Here is an 18,186-nt window from a genome sequence, read left to right as displayed (position 1 = left end):
GGTAGGTGGCGTTTATGCAGTAGATAGGAGAAACACTATTTACTGTCACATCACATCTGTTCGGCGTTAGTCGGGCGTCATGCAGCTGGGAGTTCAGCGTCCTCCAGGCAGAGGGCCCATGGTCAGAGAATCCTCCTGCTCCGTAGCGCCCATCTCCACAGTGCGTACAGCATGGGTGATGAGCTGAAGCTCCTCGGAGAGCGTTTCGCTGCGGTACGCCACACGGATGTCTGGGACGTTGGTGCGGCGGATGTCATTGCTCGTGGGGCCTTCCCTGTAATAGTTGGGGCCCAACCAGCAGCTTTTTGCCTGAAGTAGAGAACAGAGTGGGGCCGCGGACAAAAGTAAACTTGACACACACCACTTTGGAGTCAAAAATGTTCCTCTACTAGCAACGAGACCAACAGAGAATGAGATATTGTATTAAAATAAATGGAAAAACTAAATTAAGTGCGATAAAGTTGACTCGATAAAGAGAAGTCCTGTGTCCCATAATCCTCTTTGAAAAAAGCTGAAAGACTGTATAACCTCTACCGAAGACGCAAAACGTTTGACAGATTCCAGTCTTGAAGCAAATCCTTCTTTTCTGACCGAGACACAAGCCACAACTATATAAAGCCCCGTGCTTCTGAGCACTGGGATGCAGCAGTAAAAACCTTCTTCAATCAAAATGAAGACAAAACTAAAACGCTTACGAGTCACCCCGAGAGCCAAAAAGAGATCCGACATCTCAGATTAAATCCAGAACCGTATCCGGGCATTATTCTAGACTCGGATTTTCATTTTATTTCACACATAAAGAAGGAGATCACAAACCTCAAACACACGATGATTTGAACTTTTTAGACATTACTGTCAGAAACTGAATATTATAGATCTCCTTCGTTAACAAAAGACACGTTGTGTTAACTTATGAGTCCAACAAAGACCCCACCTTTAAAAACACACACACAGGAGTGAGTTTTACCTTGTGGGAAAAGCCGCTCATCAGGACACTGTTCCTAGCGAGCTCACACATGTCGCAGGAACTCAGTTTCCACACCTGGGCAGCGATACTGTACTCCTCCATCAGAGGCTCCTGAGCGCGCACGCACACACACACAAATGTCATGTCAGTCTCATCCGTTTCGTCAGCTGTTTTTTGAGTACAGCATGTCATGTGATTCACACAGACTGACCTTGGTGAAGTGAAACTGAAGGGGGTCGTCAGTGGACAGCGAGACCACGAGGCCTCTGGACAGGTACTCCGGCAGCGGGTTGCGATGGTAGCTGAGGAACAGGCTGTTGTTACTGAGCGGCGACATGGCGATGCCGATTTGAGCCAGATAGTAAAGATACTGCAGCACCGGGGCCTGAAGGGCAAGAAACAAAAGGAGCGAGGGCGCGTGAGACGGAGACAGAGATTCAGGAAATGTCCCATATCTGAGCAACACCAGTAGAAATTCAACGTCGCTCCGGCTCAGTTTGCTTTAGGACTAGAATGACCGGTTATCTGACCACACAGGCAGGTTAATCCCAACCGCAGACGCAGAACGAAGAGCTGCAGCTTCGTAAGGCGGAGCTAATCAAGGGCAGGATTGTTGTTTTATCAAAAAGGTTTTTAACTCGCAGTAAAGTCAAATATCCGTTATACGAAAAAGTACTATGGAGTCTGATGTGCTGCTGTGTCCAAAAAGTATTTTATTCTACACTAACTGATGTCAACATCGTAGCAGTCGGCTGGAAACAGTCGCATAGCCCCCCCCCCGCCTTTACCTTTCTGAGCAGCAGCCCGTGGGAGATGTTCTCCGATAGCATGAAACCCGACACCAGGTGGTGGATTGGCCCCGCCTCCCCAGAGTGAGGTCGCAGCACAAAAGCGTGGAAGCCTCGGCTCCTGGGAGAAAGATTTAATTAACCAAACGGAAGCAGCCCTCGTGCATTTTGCGTTAATCGCATTCGTCATCGTAGACTCTGACTTCATTCATTCACCTTCGCAGGTGGTTGAGCACAGTCATGTTGGCGTAGGTGTAGTAGAGGTAGTACGAGTAGGGCGGGTTGTCTTCCTCCGTCCAGTTGGCCGGCAGCGGACTGTCAAGATTGAAAATGTGGTGCTCGGGTTTCGACTCGTCGTCCACGCTGTCGAAGCCCACCACCTAGCGACCAGGAAGAGACGCGGCGACAATCAGGAAGCAGACACGACGCAGAATGAGTCACAGGCGGCTTCCTGCCACGGCGCTCACATGCTCCAGGAAGAGGTGCAGCTCGGGGTGACTCTGGGGGTCGATCGTGACTTCAAAGAGAGGCATGAAGATATTCTCCAGCATCTCCTGGAAGTTTCCCAGCTGCTTCTTCGTGTGGTACACGTCACTGGAGCGGAGATAGCGGAACAGCGAGCAAATAGATTTCATCATCTGGGCAGTTTTTGTACTTTAGGATTTCATTTGAATTATAAGTTTATGTTGAGATATCCAATTTAAAAAAAACAACAACTATATAAATTCACTAAATAAGGAGTTTGCGGTGCTTTTTTTTGTAGTCAGTTTTCCTGAGCTGGAATTACTCACAACAGGCGGGGCAACTGAAGCAGCCAGCGGACATTATCGGAGTACACGCGATGCTCAACGGCCCACTGAGCCAGCTTGTCCCATTCGTCCCGAGAGCGACCATAAATGGACAGGCGGAGCTCCGAGTTCTGGTACTTGCTCTCCTCCAAGTCAGCCATCACCTCCTGGACACACGGCGGCAGCAGGAGATACCGATTAGTGACCATGTAGGCAAACGCTCGCACACGAGTGATTTCACACCTTGATTATGCGGCCAAAGTATTTTCCTTCGATGTGGTTGTCAGTCTTGATGAAGATCTCTCGGAGGATGGATTCCCCGATCGGGTTGTATTTGGCATTGAACTTGTCAAAGCGATGGAAAGTGTTACGGTCCTGAAGAGCGGAGACAACCAGTCAAGCTTCATCTGTAGCTAATCCGAATGCAACAAGCAGCGTTCTGCCGCTACGGCTCACCGCATGCATGTCCAGCGTGTCCACGCTCAGGTCGAACGCCGTCAGGTTCATGCTCTCGAACACCTCCTTGAGGGTCTGACCACGGCCGCGCTCCACATGAACTATCTCCTCTGGGTACTTCTTCATGGCGCTCTTGATGAACCTCAGCAGGTGCTTCTGATTCATGCAGGACGACGCATGGATGTGCGTGTCCACCTGGTGTTCGGAGGGAGTAGAGCATGCGAGAGGCTCAGTCGGCTGTTATCCTCTCAGAGAGCGCCGCTTAAACACTTCCAACAACGCGCCGCGCCTTGCCTTCCGGATGTTGTAGAAGTCCCTGTGTGGAACTTTCTTCTGCGCTGCCAACTCCTTCATCTCGTTCAGGAGGACGTGCATCTGGAATTTAGAGCTGAGATACTGGAGGCGGCGGTAGCAGAAAGACTTCCTGTAAACACCATCAATAGTGCATACAGACATAGTTAAGTCACTGAGGTGCAAAGCATTTGCAGAAAGACGGGATCAAAGGGAATGCTCACACTGGTCCATTGATGATAAGCGCCATCATTACATTCATATCTGCAATATATTCCTTCAGATCAGGATATGGCAGGTCCAGCTCGGTGCTTCTGAGACGGAGAGCATCAAAGTCACACTTTTTTGGGTTAACATGTCCGCCTCCAGGCGTAAGAACATACTCATCCATGCGGTTTTTCTCGGTGTAGACATGGACTACTCCATCCACCATCTTGCAGCCATGTCCCGCGTCTGCCGGCATATTCCTGGGGTCCTGATTGTCGTACGGATGCGTTTCAGAAACTGGAGGATGGACGGTGGCGTCTGGGAAATAGGAAATGTCTATTAGCCAAGCAGTAGCATCAATTAAAAATACACATGTTAAAACCACTGCTGGTGCTGGAAAGCATCCTCATATTCATTTGATTTAGATTTCATTTTGGTAAGCTTGGTAAGGTTCACTGAATGTGTTCTCCAAAAACATTAATCATAACAAATCTCTTGTGTTTTTTCAACTGAGTAAAATGTCAGAATAATAAAATATGCCCATGACACCATTCTGTTTACAAATACATAAAGCCAAGATATTTACTTTCCCATTATGTGAAACAAAGCGGAAAATCGTCTCATTTGAGGAACTGAAATGTTTTGATTATATTTGTTTGAGAATGACTCGGCTATACTCACTCATGGCCTTTTCAGCTGCCGTATAATAAAACACACATCATACCCGCATCTCCAGAGGTCTCTGGTATATCATCATAAGGCTGCAGATCCAGAGGCTTCATCCCGAGCTCCTGCAGGGCATGAGCCGTCGTCTTACAGAAGTTCTGCAGAGACCGATTTATGTACTTCTCCCGGATGAATAACGCCTTCACCACACATTTTGCAGCATCTACCAAGTCAATGAAGGGGACCTGGGAGGACGTCAACAGACGGTCAAAGAAATGAATTTAACTGACTGGAATTTAAGATCAAATATCGGATTAAAGACATTAAATGTTCTCACCCCACATTTTTCCTCCCCAGATATCGAGACTCGCTGATACTCCTTGTCCAGTGGCATTTGCCGCTCCTTAAATCCATCATCAACTGTGTCCACACTCACAGGCATAATCGACCTTGAAGGATAAAGATCGGACGGCAAAAAGAGGAGTTTAAGAAAGAGAAAAGTGGAGGGTGGGGTGGTGGACGTCACACAGAGAGAAAAATAAACTGGATCTGGGCTTTAAAAATCTGTTGGAGCATCACAGCTTAGGGTCCGTTTGAAGTAGTAACACCGTGTTTATTTACACACACAAAAACTTTCATTTGTATAGATACTAATAACCTGTCCTCCAATCAGGTTGTAGAAATAGGGATATTAGGCAAGACGTCTCAAAGTGCTGCAGCATGAAGGTATCATGATACACGGTTACACGGTAGTGCACTAATGTTGCAGCAGTACTTGTCATATTTACATTGGATCAAAAAGGGATAAAAACAGAAAGCTAAAACATGAAACGTATTTGTTATGAGCCGGATTTAACTTGACAAACTCGCAGGCGCAGACGGACGAGAGAACTCACTTCAGCGTTTAGACGGAAACGCCAGAATGTTGTTTTATTTTTACCCAAGTCATAAAATGTAACCGGAAATAATAGCAATGCATGCAAGTTAAAGATGTTATAAAGTGTCTGACAAAGACTTTACAGGGAAACAAGCACAATTTTTATGGCATGACAAGCATCAAATGTGATACCAAGGCAACCTGTGAAACCAACACGGAAACACCGTCACAATGATTTAAGGAGAATCAACCGCCGATGTAACGTCAAAGGGTCTGGCAAAAATACCTACGCGAGCCATCTCTGTGGGAATTACTGCATTTATAGCGCTGGTAATGCAATCATCTCTCTGCGTTTAAAAGTGGGAAATAAATGAATTGGACAAAAGGGGAATAATTAAGACGCCACCGATTGGCTGGTGTAGCTGCTACTGAGCAGTCAGGCCAAGCACGCAGTCGATCATGCAGCAGCTACTCTACACAACTGTACAGAACTCCTCGGGGCACGTTAGAAGCTTCCATCCATGTAGAAGAGACGATGGCCTCGCCTACAGCTGCTTTATCCGCCCTGTGGGACACGGGGCGATGCCGGAGCCTATCCCAGCTGACTGCGGGCGGAGAAAGGCGGGGTACACCCTGGATGAGACGCCAACTCATCGTGGGGGTGCATGAAAGACAAACACACACGCTCGCACACCTAAGCTGTATGTTTTTGGAGGTGGGAGGAAGCCGGAGAACCCGGAAAGGACCCACGCAGACACGGGGGGGGAGAACATGCAAACTCTGCATGGAAAGGAATTGAACCCAGAACCTTCTTGCTTTAAGGCAACAGCGCTACCCACTAAGCCACCGTTCTGGCCAGGGAAGTTGTCATCGTTCTCTATGTGCTGATAAGTACAAAGTTCTCCAGAACCATTGTCAGAGTTTATTTCAAAGTTCAAAGTTCTTAAAAACACTGGAAATTGAAAGTATATAGTCCTGATAAACGATAGAATACGGAGGTTAGTAGAAGTTTGGGAGCAAGCCCCCCACACACACACACACACACACACACACACAACGTACAAACCAGAGCAGTTCTCACTCACTCCAAGTCTGGCGTGCTGTCGACTTTCATGAAGTCCTGTTTGGCGCGGAGCAAGATCTCTGGCTCAAGCCTTTGGGCGATGAGCAGCAGCGCAGGAGCAGTGCGGGCAAGGCGGGCAGGAATCAGCGGGTGAGAAGAAATTAAGCACAAACATATGCACAAACACAATTTCTCACAAAAACACGCATTTCACACACTCACAGATCGAGGAGTTCGATGCAAACAGTAAAATATCCCCAAATCAGCACTGGCACACGCTGATTGATCGCCATAGGCTTGCAGGAGCTGAATAGCCAGCAGACTGATCGGCTTAGCGGTGCAGAGATCATCAATATCCTGGCAACTGGTGCAGAACACACAGGCACCAACAGCTGCTCAGACCAGTTAGCTTATCGCTAGGGTTAGTCCAGCAGCAAACTGGCATGTTGGCAGCTGATGAGCACGTGTGTGTGTGTGTGTGTGTGTGCGTGTGCGCTTAAGGAACGATGGCGTTTGAAAGGTGGCTGTGGTTTTCTGAGGTATCCCGACTGACTTTCTGTGCGCCGTTTGATGTTTCTCACTTGATGTCCTGGCTGATTTGTCTCTCGAGGCGATGCCGTCGCTCTTCCAGCTGTTCTATGGGGATGTTCTCCGGGAACTCGTACGGAGCGCTTCGCATTTCGCTCTCTGCCATGCTGAGAGTGAACAGCTCCTGGTACAAACGCAGGTCATTACATTTATGGAATCAAAAACAAAACAAAAAGGCCAGCAGGTCAGTTTACATAAACTTATGATAGCAGACTTCCAGTTTCACAAAAAATATAGAGAGAGTTTCACTTTATTTTTGTACGTGCTTTGATTCAAAGTAAGTGATTGTTCTAGATATTCAAAGTTTTATATATTTCATTAACAAAATAAAAATCTTAAAGCTCATTTTGGAAAATGTATAAAATCTGCAAGCTCCTGGAAATTATTGTCCAAGCAGTGACCGTTGAAGTACTTTAAAGATGTTGTTTGGTTAACTTCTGAACAGTTTTCAGTTTCCCCAACATGCATTTCAAACAAATATCAAACAAATATTACTCAAAACTGTTGAATATCGGGAAACTTGCTGCACGGTTGCTAATCAATAGCACACGTAATTTTGGATTATTTAAAGTCACCCCACATAGAAGAATATGATAATGAACAGGAAACATCATCCATCTGGCTTGAATGTTTTACCTCAGCAATCTCTTTGTACTTTTCTTCCATTGATGTACGCAGATCAATCGGGCAGTGGTTGATAGACACGGGCGTCCCTGGAAGGGATCTTTGGGGCTTAAGGGGTTTGCAACCAGATGCTCCAAACAGATCTGTAGAGAGAGACGCAGACAGAGTTACGTCTGGCTGAAATAAAGACGCAACAGGCCGCAAAGCATGAAAGCATTAGAACGGAAAAATAAAAGAATCTTTTCCTGTGCTCGTCGGGCCACGCCGCTGTGATCTGTTGTGACTGGACCCTCCTGCAGAAAGTCGCTTTAGTGTCGACTAGTGCAATACTATCCCTCACTAATCATCATGTTCATAGTTAGTCAGCATAAAGAACAAGCATGAATCCTCATACCGCCACCCAATATACATTTTCATATTGTATAAAACTAACAATTTTGACTTTGCGATGACTATAATTTTGTGTTTTGCTAAGCAAAGGTTGCAACATGTGCTGGTTAGAGTGGAAACTCGCATGATTGTGGAAACCACAAGTTTGCCTCCGATTTACAGCTCCATGTGGCCGTCTAGTCTGCAGGCCTCGAGATGAATGCGAGGACAATTTTAATGCCGTTAAATAAAAGGAACTGTAAATTCAAACAGCAAATGTAAATCACTCAACTAAAAATGTCACACTCCATAGCTGATATCCATGTCCACAATGTCCACAACCAAAGACAAGGCAATGAATTGACCCGCATAAACATGAGACTCTGGCGGCAGCAGCTTTGTGCTGAGGACATCCAGAGACAGAGCCCGTCTTCATGGACACAGCTGCGTAAACTGCACCACTACACACACACACACACACACACACACGAGAATGACAGAGGGGCTTCCCTACTGCAGACCTGCTGGAAACCGATGGAGGCCGATCTCCTCAATAAACACAATGGAGGAAAAACAGAAAGGACAGATCTACAGGCTCTTGTTTACCGTCTGAACCAGCCACGCATTTAAGAGAAAGAACTGTAATTTAAACAGTACCACGGTTTACATAATTAGTCCATGGCTTTGGGAGTGGTGTTTGCGGCCTTCTATACTGGCGTCTGGCCCGCAACCATCGGCCATCTGCATCCAAGGACGTGGAGTTAGAACTAAACCGAGGATAAAGCTCCTCCCTATAGCAACAGGGCACGACACGGTGAAGCGTTTCAACAATGCAGGCAAGTTGAACTATCAGGAGTTAGAGCAGCGACCACGATCTTCACGTATGTTTGAGGTCAGGCTGGCAAATACCATAAATGGGAGTTTTTACAAAGTTCAAACATGAGCAAAAGAAGCAATTCAAAAAATGCGAAGGATTGCATTACCGGCAATTAGATTTTAAATCATGCTAATAGTATGAAGGAAACAAACTAAATCCTCACAAATGTATAAAAGTCTTAAACATACCACATGAACTTATGTCTGCCTGATCAGTTCATTAGATTAAAGCACTTTAAGGACCGGCCCCATTTCACACGGACATTTCACGGTCCACTCTTAATCCAGCACTCAATCCAAACTCTATTTATCTCATGGTTACAAGGGGTGGGGGCGCTTGAACATTAATGTGGCTCGATGTGAGACAAGCACCCCCCCCCACCCCATTTCCTCTTTGGGGGTAGTTTATCTGTGTTTTGGACGCAGGCAGCTTCCCCTCAAACACGTATGCGCGTGTGTCTTATTTTAGAACGACACGCCCGTCATGCTGTCATCGTGAGTTCCTATCTCTGCCCGGTGAGCAACATTGACAAAGCTCTCATCTCAGCTTTCTCTCACATCCCTGTGACCGGAGCGCGATGCCCTTCTAGTTCACATACTGAGAGCTGCTGGACGAGCCATTTGCTGTGAGGACGGATGCTACGCTGTCCAGAAAATCAATGACATTCAGCTGCCACTGAATACGAGATCGCTGGCACTAACCAATGCTTGTTTACCATTTTAAATTAAGTATAACCAAATATAAACTCATGAAATAAGAGACTTTGTTCTGCCTTTGAGGCAAGCCAGACAGCCCCCACGTTGGGGTTCCGTCTCCGGGGGGGGGGTCCAAGCTGGCCAGGAGCCGAGGAGGTTCTGGAAGTCAAATATCACAATGTGACACATGATAATGAACAGTGTGTTCAAACCGTCTGAAAAGACTTTTAAAATACTGCCGAGCCCCATCTCTTGATAAACAGCTGACCTTAGGTGAGCAAATGCATTATTCACACAAACACACACGAGCACAATCGGTTTGTGTGTGTCGTTGCTGAATCACAAGAATAAAGGATGCCAGCTTAAATCTGAGTGATATTAAGTTGTGCTAACAGAAACAGCAGCGAGCACAGAGGCGCGGCCGCCGTTCCGCCGGCATTGTGGTTCCAGTGCTTTGGCACATTTGTTTTTCCGATAAAGAGGCAGAGCGACGGCACGCGCTTCAGATGTTCCTTAGCAACCGCAGATGAGACTACATCAGGTCATCTCAAAAACATATTACCGGTACCAATATTCAGATGGCAGGATGGATGGAGAGAAATATGGGAAGTAAAATCTAAATGTTAAAAATATTTAAAGCAAAAAAAAAAAAAAAAATACTAACTGTAAAAGTACTTTATAAACAGATGAGAAATCATTTTCTTTAATAATAATATATAAATAAAAATGCTCAAAAGGCCCGGTGCAGAAGAGAATAAATTTCATCGTTTGCATAAAAGGCTGTAAACACCCTTGGAGTGAATTCTCATACACGACATACAAAAACATTTTTTTTTCATCCTAAGCAGCAGCAGGCTCACCATGACGGGACTTTATCGTAGGACTGGGACCGGAACAAGCTATGCCCGAGCGCACAAAAATAGGGAGGATGCAATTCTGAAGAGAACATTTCTTGACCTTGGTGTCAGCTTCCTGATTTACTGTGCCATGTAGCACTTACCTTGTTTCCTTGAGCACTATCACAAAAATCTATGCGATGAACCCAGCTGGCATTACTGCTGCATCACACTTCCTCAAACTGCCTCCTGCTCACTTGCAGACGTATTCCTGCACCCAGAGACCGTTCAAGAGCGTCTCAGCCGGGTCTCTATTTTGAAGTGATAAATGTCATGAATCACAAAGAACTGCTGAAACTTGTAGTCAGAGATAATTCACCCTAGCGGGCTGTAGAGTGTACACGCCGCTGCAGGGGTTACACTACCTCTCTCTCCCTGCCTCCGTCCTGTTCCACAGTCCCCGTCACGGCTGAAGTGGCCTCGTCTGAGCTCCTACGGGATGCTGGGACATGTAACTAGGCCTGGGACAGCCGATACACCCTCCCTCCCCCCCCGAGAGAACGGCAGCAAAGACAGATGAGAGAGAAACAGAAGGTACTTCCTCTCCTGAACACCGTTCCGATATCAGAATCACACACGCTCCTCTTCTCCTTCCTCCGGGTCTCCCGTTGGTACCGCCACCAGCTCGAGCGTGACAGCGAAGCAGTAGATTCCCTTTCCCTCGGATTCTCGCTCTGCCCGCCGCCTCTACCTCTCAGCTGCTTCCTGGATTGCACTGGCGGTCTGTCCATGAACAGCACAGCCTCCAAGCTCCCGGATTTAAATACTCAGTTGGAGCATACCACGTGGCAAAACAGAGGAGGGGCTGCAGAGATCCCCTCCAGCCTCTATTGTGCAGTAAGATGGAAGAGGCCCTGCGTCTTTGGCCACTCCCACTTCCTCTGTACGCACCTCCTCTTATTCATGACGCTCCTCTCCATTCACCTCCTGCTGGTCCCCGTGTAAACCTTGATATTTTATTACGATTTAATTATACAAAAGCATATACAAGTTATTTCTCACTCTATGAATGTCTTGCTGGCATCATATAATAGTGTTTTAATGAATGCCTGTTAATCTGCATGCCGTCGCCGAGGGTGCGTTTCATCGATGCTTCCTCGCCAGGTTTCTGACGCTGGAATATTAAACACTGGATAAACAAAGAGACTTTATGTTCCATCTTTTGACGTTTAGATTTAATGCCTGGAGTACGAGTGTGTGTGTTGACTGTTGCCAAGTGAGCTCATTTGCGTGCTGCTTTTCGTGCTACTTTTTCTACTCACATGACGAAGGGAGGTTACTTCCGCCATCCCCACCCCCACATGACTGCTTTACGCCACAAGGAAGGCCTGTTTGCTATGTTTCACAGTAAACAACACATCCAGCACACCTATATTTACGTTCCATTTTTAAAGCAACAAACAGGGCAAAGATGCTCATGGAATTTTCCAGATGACGTCACAGAAACCCACAAAAGCATCAGTGTGAAAGGCACACAAAAGGCAGACAACCTCTGGAGGCATCCTCATTTGTGTGTGTTACCGTCACATACAGCTGAAACTAATGCCAAGGCATCAATGCAGCATAAAAAGGAGACAAAAAAAACACTACAAAGTACTACTACAAGTATCAATCAAATACGGTAAGTCTAAGATGCTACATTACCCAGCTCGGACCATGAACCGTGTCTTTAAGTTAAGTCAAAAAGCAATGTGAAGATGCCTCCATGAGATTTCAACACAAGGCAAACATTACCTGATCCACAGTACAATTATACTCATGCTAATATCACTTGCATACTAAAATGTTCAAAACCATTTTAAAAGGAAGTGTTCAGGTTTAACCAGCTCAACCAGCAACATCATTAATGTTTGTGCAACTTATTTGACAAGTGATGAGAAATTAAAAACGAAAGAAGATTAGCTATCGTTTCTCTGACTACCAGATTAGGCCGCTTCAACTTTAGGAAAACAGATAATTCTAAAAATCCTGAGGTGGCTGTGGGAGTGAGCCAATCAGTTACATGAATGCTCCTGGGTAATCATTACGTTTGAGTAGTATTGAGAGGAACAACACAGACAAGCCATTAACAGTTGATTTCAATTGATCGTTTGCTGTTCAGAAATCCGTCCACGTTCACAATCAAAATGCTAAAAGTTACCGTTTTGAAACACCAGAGATTCGCTTTCTAGATTGCTGGAAAACCAAATACTAAAGATATGAAACAGCTAAAACAGGGGAGTGAAGGTGAAGCACAGAAACAAACCGGGCTGATGAGCATCTTGTGTAAATGCTAATTGGGAGCTAAAAAGAACCAAATTTTCATTTTCTTATTGTCCTGGTATTAGTTTTTATTTTCTCATTTCTCAGAAGCATTCCGAATCTTGCAAACAAATTACCACAAGAATAAAACAGGACAGGGATTCCAAACTCGACACTCCCGGCTTCCCAGGGTTCAGAATGATGACGCACGTCTCAAAATAATAAATCCCACCTGCAGCTCATCACACACACACACGGCCTTAATAAACACATTGACAAACTGCAGTTACACACTTTAATCATCTGTGATTATCCTGAATACCATGCAGAGGACCGGCGTGTCGTGTCATTCGGCGCTGACAGCATGTAGGGCGCTACAGTGAGCGCCTCCTGGGGGCTGGGAAGGCAACATCCCATTCCTGAGACTTATGGCTGCATCAGGGTTCAAAGGCAGAGGCATTAGAAAGAGCTTCCCTTCACTTGCTTAGGATTAAAGCCAAATGGTCTTTCTAGGAACCTGGATATGGACTCACACACACACACACACACACACACCTCAATTACGCTCGCTATTTTAGGAAGACAGTTGAGCGCTACCATTTTTGTGTCTTTTGTTTTACAGAGCTGCAATGAGTCGCTACCAAAACTGACCAAAAGGCCGACTATCATTTTAAATCAAAGTTTACGCTCTTCTACCCCGCTGTGTGCTTAAGTCACCGTTTGCTCATGCCATATTGAAATAGCTGCATCGTAGATTACATTTGATAATATTTGAAAAGCTGGGAGTCGTGCCTAATGAGCATTTCTAAATAAAAAGTAGTGACTAAAAGGCTCAACCGATCACCGAAAACTGCTGCTCCTCAACAAAATGCATGATGAGTGGGGGGGGGGGGGGGTATGGATACGGAGCGGTGTGCAGACAATCCACTGGCTCAGGTCAAAGGACAATGAAAGTCAGTCAGGGGACTAAACATCAGCTGCCACTGGAAAACGGATCCTCACGAAGAGACAGGCTAAGAGCAGCTAAAGACCGATAGCTTAACTGTGCCGCTGCTGTGAAACACAAGCCATCCTGGCCATGTGCATGAGCACCAACCGTCCGCCTGCAGACCACCTCAGAGAGATACGCCGTTTGCAGCGCTATGATATTGTGTCGGCGTGTATTTATGTGGAGAGGAGGAACGCAGGAGAACACGCTGCGGGTCCGATGGTCATCTCCATCCCAGAACTGGCAGCCACACCTCGCAGTGTCATTGATCACAAATCCAAAGTCATTTTTTTACCTGAACTGACACTCTTCCTCCAATTGCTGGGAAGAAACGGAGCTATTCATAGAAGTCCTGGAGCATTCCTCACATACACATTGGGGAACAGGCCGTCCTTTATGCCCGAGTGCAGAAAGGCACAAGACCTTGGGCGTTTGTTTAAAACCACAAACCACTTCTGTTCCACCAACTCCCTCTGGTGGTAGAACCCGAACCCGTGTTCTATAACACGCTAGAGAAATGCAATTCATCAGAAAATGTTCTGTATATTCACATATTTAAATCAGAATAAAAAGTCTCCACAGACCCAAGTTGAAGTCGCAATGTTCCACGACACAAAATCATTCTTGCCATACCTTGTGGTTGCTCTCCCTCCTGGTTGTGATCAGAGTGTCACACTTAATCCTGTTAAACTGGTCACTGAGGTATGGCTAGTCTTTCAGTAGCATAGGCAAGAACTAGCACCGACACCTTTACAGGAATAGGTACGGGGTTTGCGGGGTCACGCGTTTCTGTCCACTGCAGGGACGGAGAGTGCTTGTAGCTAGAGGCGGGCCGGCTCTGGGCTCGTCAGTGGGGGGAGGTTGAAGTCCAAAGGGTAGCACAAATGTGCCGCAGAGGACAACATTGCAACAATGGCTCAGCATGTTGCGAGACAAAGAACACACAAGAAAGAAGACAGGCGTCCAACAGGCATGGAAGGATGGGAAAGATATCAATCTGTATAAGTGAACAGCACAGTGAGCGCAGACCGCCATTGCTCAGATTCCACGTTGTGTCATTGCAACGAAAATCAAGAGCTTTATAGTTAACTATTTCAGCACGGCAATTTTTCCATGAAGCTGATCAATTGAAAACGCAAGATCCAGAATATTACACGGATCCAGATCGGACCTTGACATGTGGTAGAGTAAGGGGATGTCCATGTCCAATCATTGTAGACATTATCAATGAGATAAGGGGCGAGGACCTCATAACTGCCTCCGCCGAGACGGAGGTTATGCGATCGCCGCCGTTTGTCCGTCTGTCTGTCTGTCAACAACATAATTCAGGTCAAGTTACTGCCGGATTCTGTTGAGATTCTCAGGAAATGTTGGGAATCTTACCAGGAACAGATGATTACATTTTGGTGATGATCCAGAAGAGATCCTGGATTATGGATCAGCTTGAAATTTTCGGCAACATTGCAATTAATGGAGCTTCAATATTTGTTCCTCAATATCTCGGTTGATTATTGACCGATGTTTACGGGATTTGACACAGTCATGTAGGGGGGGGGGGGGGGGGGCGGCTCTATCTCAGAATGACGTTAGGAAAAAACATTAAAAAGAAATGTAATTGAAAACTACATTTACAGATTTAAGAATCAGTTAAAAATACGCATCAACACCGATTCACCTTTACTTTTCATGGTTGGTGTATAAAGATAACAAGAACAATTTAGAACCTTTTGATGATGATCCAGATCACCATGTGGACGGTGTAAATCTAATTAGGTTGGGAATGAGCTGCTCGGCGGAGGTCTGTGCTCTCTGAGCTCTATTTTGCAACTCTGGACACAGAATATGCTCCAGATCACCACCGAAATCTGATTGATTGTTCCTTGGCTAATACTGTACCTCAAATCAAATCAAATCAAATCACAGCGAAATGAGCTGGCAAGTGGAATTCCCTCTCCAGGCCTCCAGAGGATGTTTAACAACCACCATCTATCTCCGACCGCGTCACACAGCCTTGGCTGCAAAGGCAGGCCGTTACACACAGTATTCCATGTGAGCCAATCAATGTCCAGTGGGCGGGGACGGCCTGCAGCGAGAGTCGGCTCCCTGCAGTTGAGGAGAGTGACTGAACGATCAATGCTTCCACCGGCACACGAACAGCAACACTAACATAAGAGAGACGCTCCAAACGCGCACGAGTGGAAGATACAAGAATCGATTTGCCTGTAAACTCAACGTCTTAGACTTTAAAGGGCAGCAGTGCTCTCTGACGTGTTGCTACACAAACAGGAATCCAGTTCACAGCGATGGGACCAGCAGCAGCTGCAGCAACAGCAGATCGTTCTGTGGCACTAATCGGACACGAAGAATGTCAACAGACCGGCGTGTTGAGACGGAGGCTCGATAATGAGTAACCTGCATGTGGCGCCGATAATGGACTGGGAGCAGGACGACTCGGATGAATGCACGGATGGAGAGGGGGGGGGGGGGGGGGCTCAGAGTTATTCATTGCTGCAGCAAAGACAAGCTCTCTCAGCAAATACAGCTCCGTGCGCGACAACACGATGCAGCTGGAGACGTACGGCGGCGTCACGCCAAACGCTCGCCACTTGGCTGCGCTACGGCGCGCTGGGGACGTTAGCTCAGCCACGTTTAACTGGTCCACGGATAATTTGCTGGTCGAGGTCCTCCCAGTCGGAGACCAGTGAGCATCGACTCCAGTGGTAATCACCAACGCCAAGTTTTTTTTTCCGCCTGTGTGTAAACTCACTGTAACACTAATTCATTCACTACTATATCGCAGGTGTGTTATAATATCAACGTCATTCCCAGACTAGAACTTGAGATTTAGCTGCTCAGCCAAAATGTTTTGAGACAGCATTTTCAAAATATTTGGTTGCAATCCATCCAACTTTGATTGAAGTAACTAGAAAGTCAATGCCATTAAAGCAAGATAAAATATACGCGAGACAGTTCACTACAAAGTTATTCTGTCTGGAGAGTCAAAGGAGGAATGCAATTTAACTTTAAATAAAAAGGCAATAATAGACGCCAACTATGTGCCTGCTCCTCAAACGGGCTGGCGAAGCCGTGAATCCAATTTACGATGGGAATGAGCTGCTTCAATCAAAGCTTCATACAAATGAAACCGTAAACGGAAACAACAAAAAGACAGCAGCCGACCACAGCTGAGGTTGTCCCCCCTTCCCGGGACGCAGCAGATGCTGCTGCCCCAGGAATCTGCATGATTTTATCTCCACGCTAACGTAGCCAGCTGAGAGTTTGTTCATTCTGAGCACGGGCCCCCGCTGCGCACACACTCACCGGGGCTGGTGGTGCTCTGCAGGCTCCCTCGCTTACAAAATTGGGATTTAGGTTTCCCTTGTCCACCGTTGTTAGAGGAGGAGGAAGACGATGACATCTTGCTGCCTGTGCTCCCGTTACGTCCGGAGCAGAGTGAGTCAGGGCTCCGCAGTGGCCGAGAGAGAGAGAGAGAGAGAGAGAGAGGAGCACACGCTCCAATGCTGGAGCTGCGTCTCACGGTGGGGCAGCGAGGCGGCAGCACCCGTACGGAGCCAGGAGAAGTTCCCCCGCAGAGTTCGCTCCTCCTCGCAGCCCGCAGCCGGGCAGCAGGCCAGCTGATATGCAATCTGAGGGTTACCCTGCTCAGGTTCGGGGCCCATTCTCCCTGGTTGCTAGGGCAACCAGGGAATGAACCTCCTGTAGCCGATTCGGAGAGAAAGAGCCACCGAGGAGGGCATAACAGCTAGCAAGCCTAGCGTACAATCGCCAGCTTAGTGCCAAGGTGAGTGAAGGTCAAAAGGTTTTCCCACTTGTCCAAAATATAACAACATACTACACCAGACATAATGAAGAAAAGTATTCAAGTAAAAACAAAAAAATAAGCTCCAGATGACAGAAAAGTCGAAGAAGACAGAATCCCGTCCCAGAGTAGGAGTACCAAACGCCGTCTGTGTGATGAACACACCCACAACCGTCTCCGCTGGAAAACTCTGAAGACGGAAAGCCGGAAAAAAAACACGCCCGCCTGGCATGAAGTATTATAAATAGTGGCAACCAGTGGCTTGAGAGAGCCAGTACTGCGAGCTGTGACGAGTCCACGCACGACGTACTGTTCAGAGCAATGAGACAGGAAATAAAAATCATTTTATCTTGTAAAACATGCATTAAATTCACAGTCATAAAGGGTCTGATATGCACCATCATGCAGAATGTCTTCCGGATCTGACTAAGTCAGAGGTTAACGTCAAACCCTGTTTGCGAGGGTTGCTATGGTAACTTGCTGCAGGTTGATTTCTGCCCCTGCACAGCTGGGGAGGCATCGTTGAACTGAACACCTGTTACACATCTCACCCGATCAGCTCCTGTTTTCTCTCCCGTTCTAGCGTTAATGCCTGAGGAAACAGACCCAGCTGAAATCGGGGTCCATTTTCCCAACAAAATTACTTTGTTTTTGAACACTTTCATTAACATCTCTGTGATTACCTCCACAAATGAGGTTCTGGTTTTACTGGCCTTTACACCAAGACACTGTGGAATTAGTGCTAGAATTAGATTTGCATCTTCAAAAGCTCTGGATCTATAAATCCAGAAGAATCCAACGTTACTGAAAGTGACACTTTCGGTGAATAACTTCTAAACAAACATTTGAGAACTGGATCCAATTCTTAAATGTTTGTTTTCATGGTTAAGGAACCATTTTATTTTTTTATTTATATTGTTATCTTTGAAAATCACAATATAGCTCCCGATACTGAGGTCTGCTTTTCTAGTCTGGTGTATTTCCA

General features: G+C 46.4%; 1 protein-coding gene across 1 annotated transcript; it reads right to left on the bottom strand.

The window, feature by feature from the left end:
- Window positions 1-93: 93 nt before the first annotated feature.
- Window positions 94-17,139, bottom strand: LOC137897995 (AMP deaminase 2-like). Its single transcript, XM_068741991.1, is given in 19 exon segments — window positions 94-309; window positions 968-1,078; window positions 1,179-1,352; window positions 1,756-1,876; window positions 1,972-2,135; window positions 2,223-2,349; window positions 2,547-2,710; window positions 2,787-2,918; window positions 3,000-3,194; window positions 3,294-3,423; window positions 3,515-3,604; window positions 3,674-3,815; window positions 4,222-4,408; window positions 4,501-4,612; window positions 6,126-6,194; window positions 6,685-6,815; window positions 7,328-7,458; window positions 16,703-17,001; window positions 17,003-17,139. Coding segments are annotated over 19 exon segments (2,832 nt in total).
- Between the last annotated feature and the right edge of the window lie 1,047 nt (window positions 17,140-18,186).

This window comes from Brachionichthys hirsutus, chromosome 8, assembly GCF_040956055.1.
Source record: "Brachionichthys hirsutus isolate HB-005 chromosome 8, CSIRO-AGI_Bhir_v1, whole genome shotgun sequence".
NCBI classification, from domain to species: domain Eukaryota; kingdom Metazoa; phylum Chordata; class Actinopteri; order Lophiiformes; family Brachionichthyidae; genus Brachionichthys; species Brachionichthys hirsutus.
The sequence above is the reverse complement of the archived record's forward strand: the minus strand, read 5'-3'. Positions and strand labels throughout refer to the sequence as shown.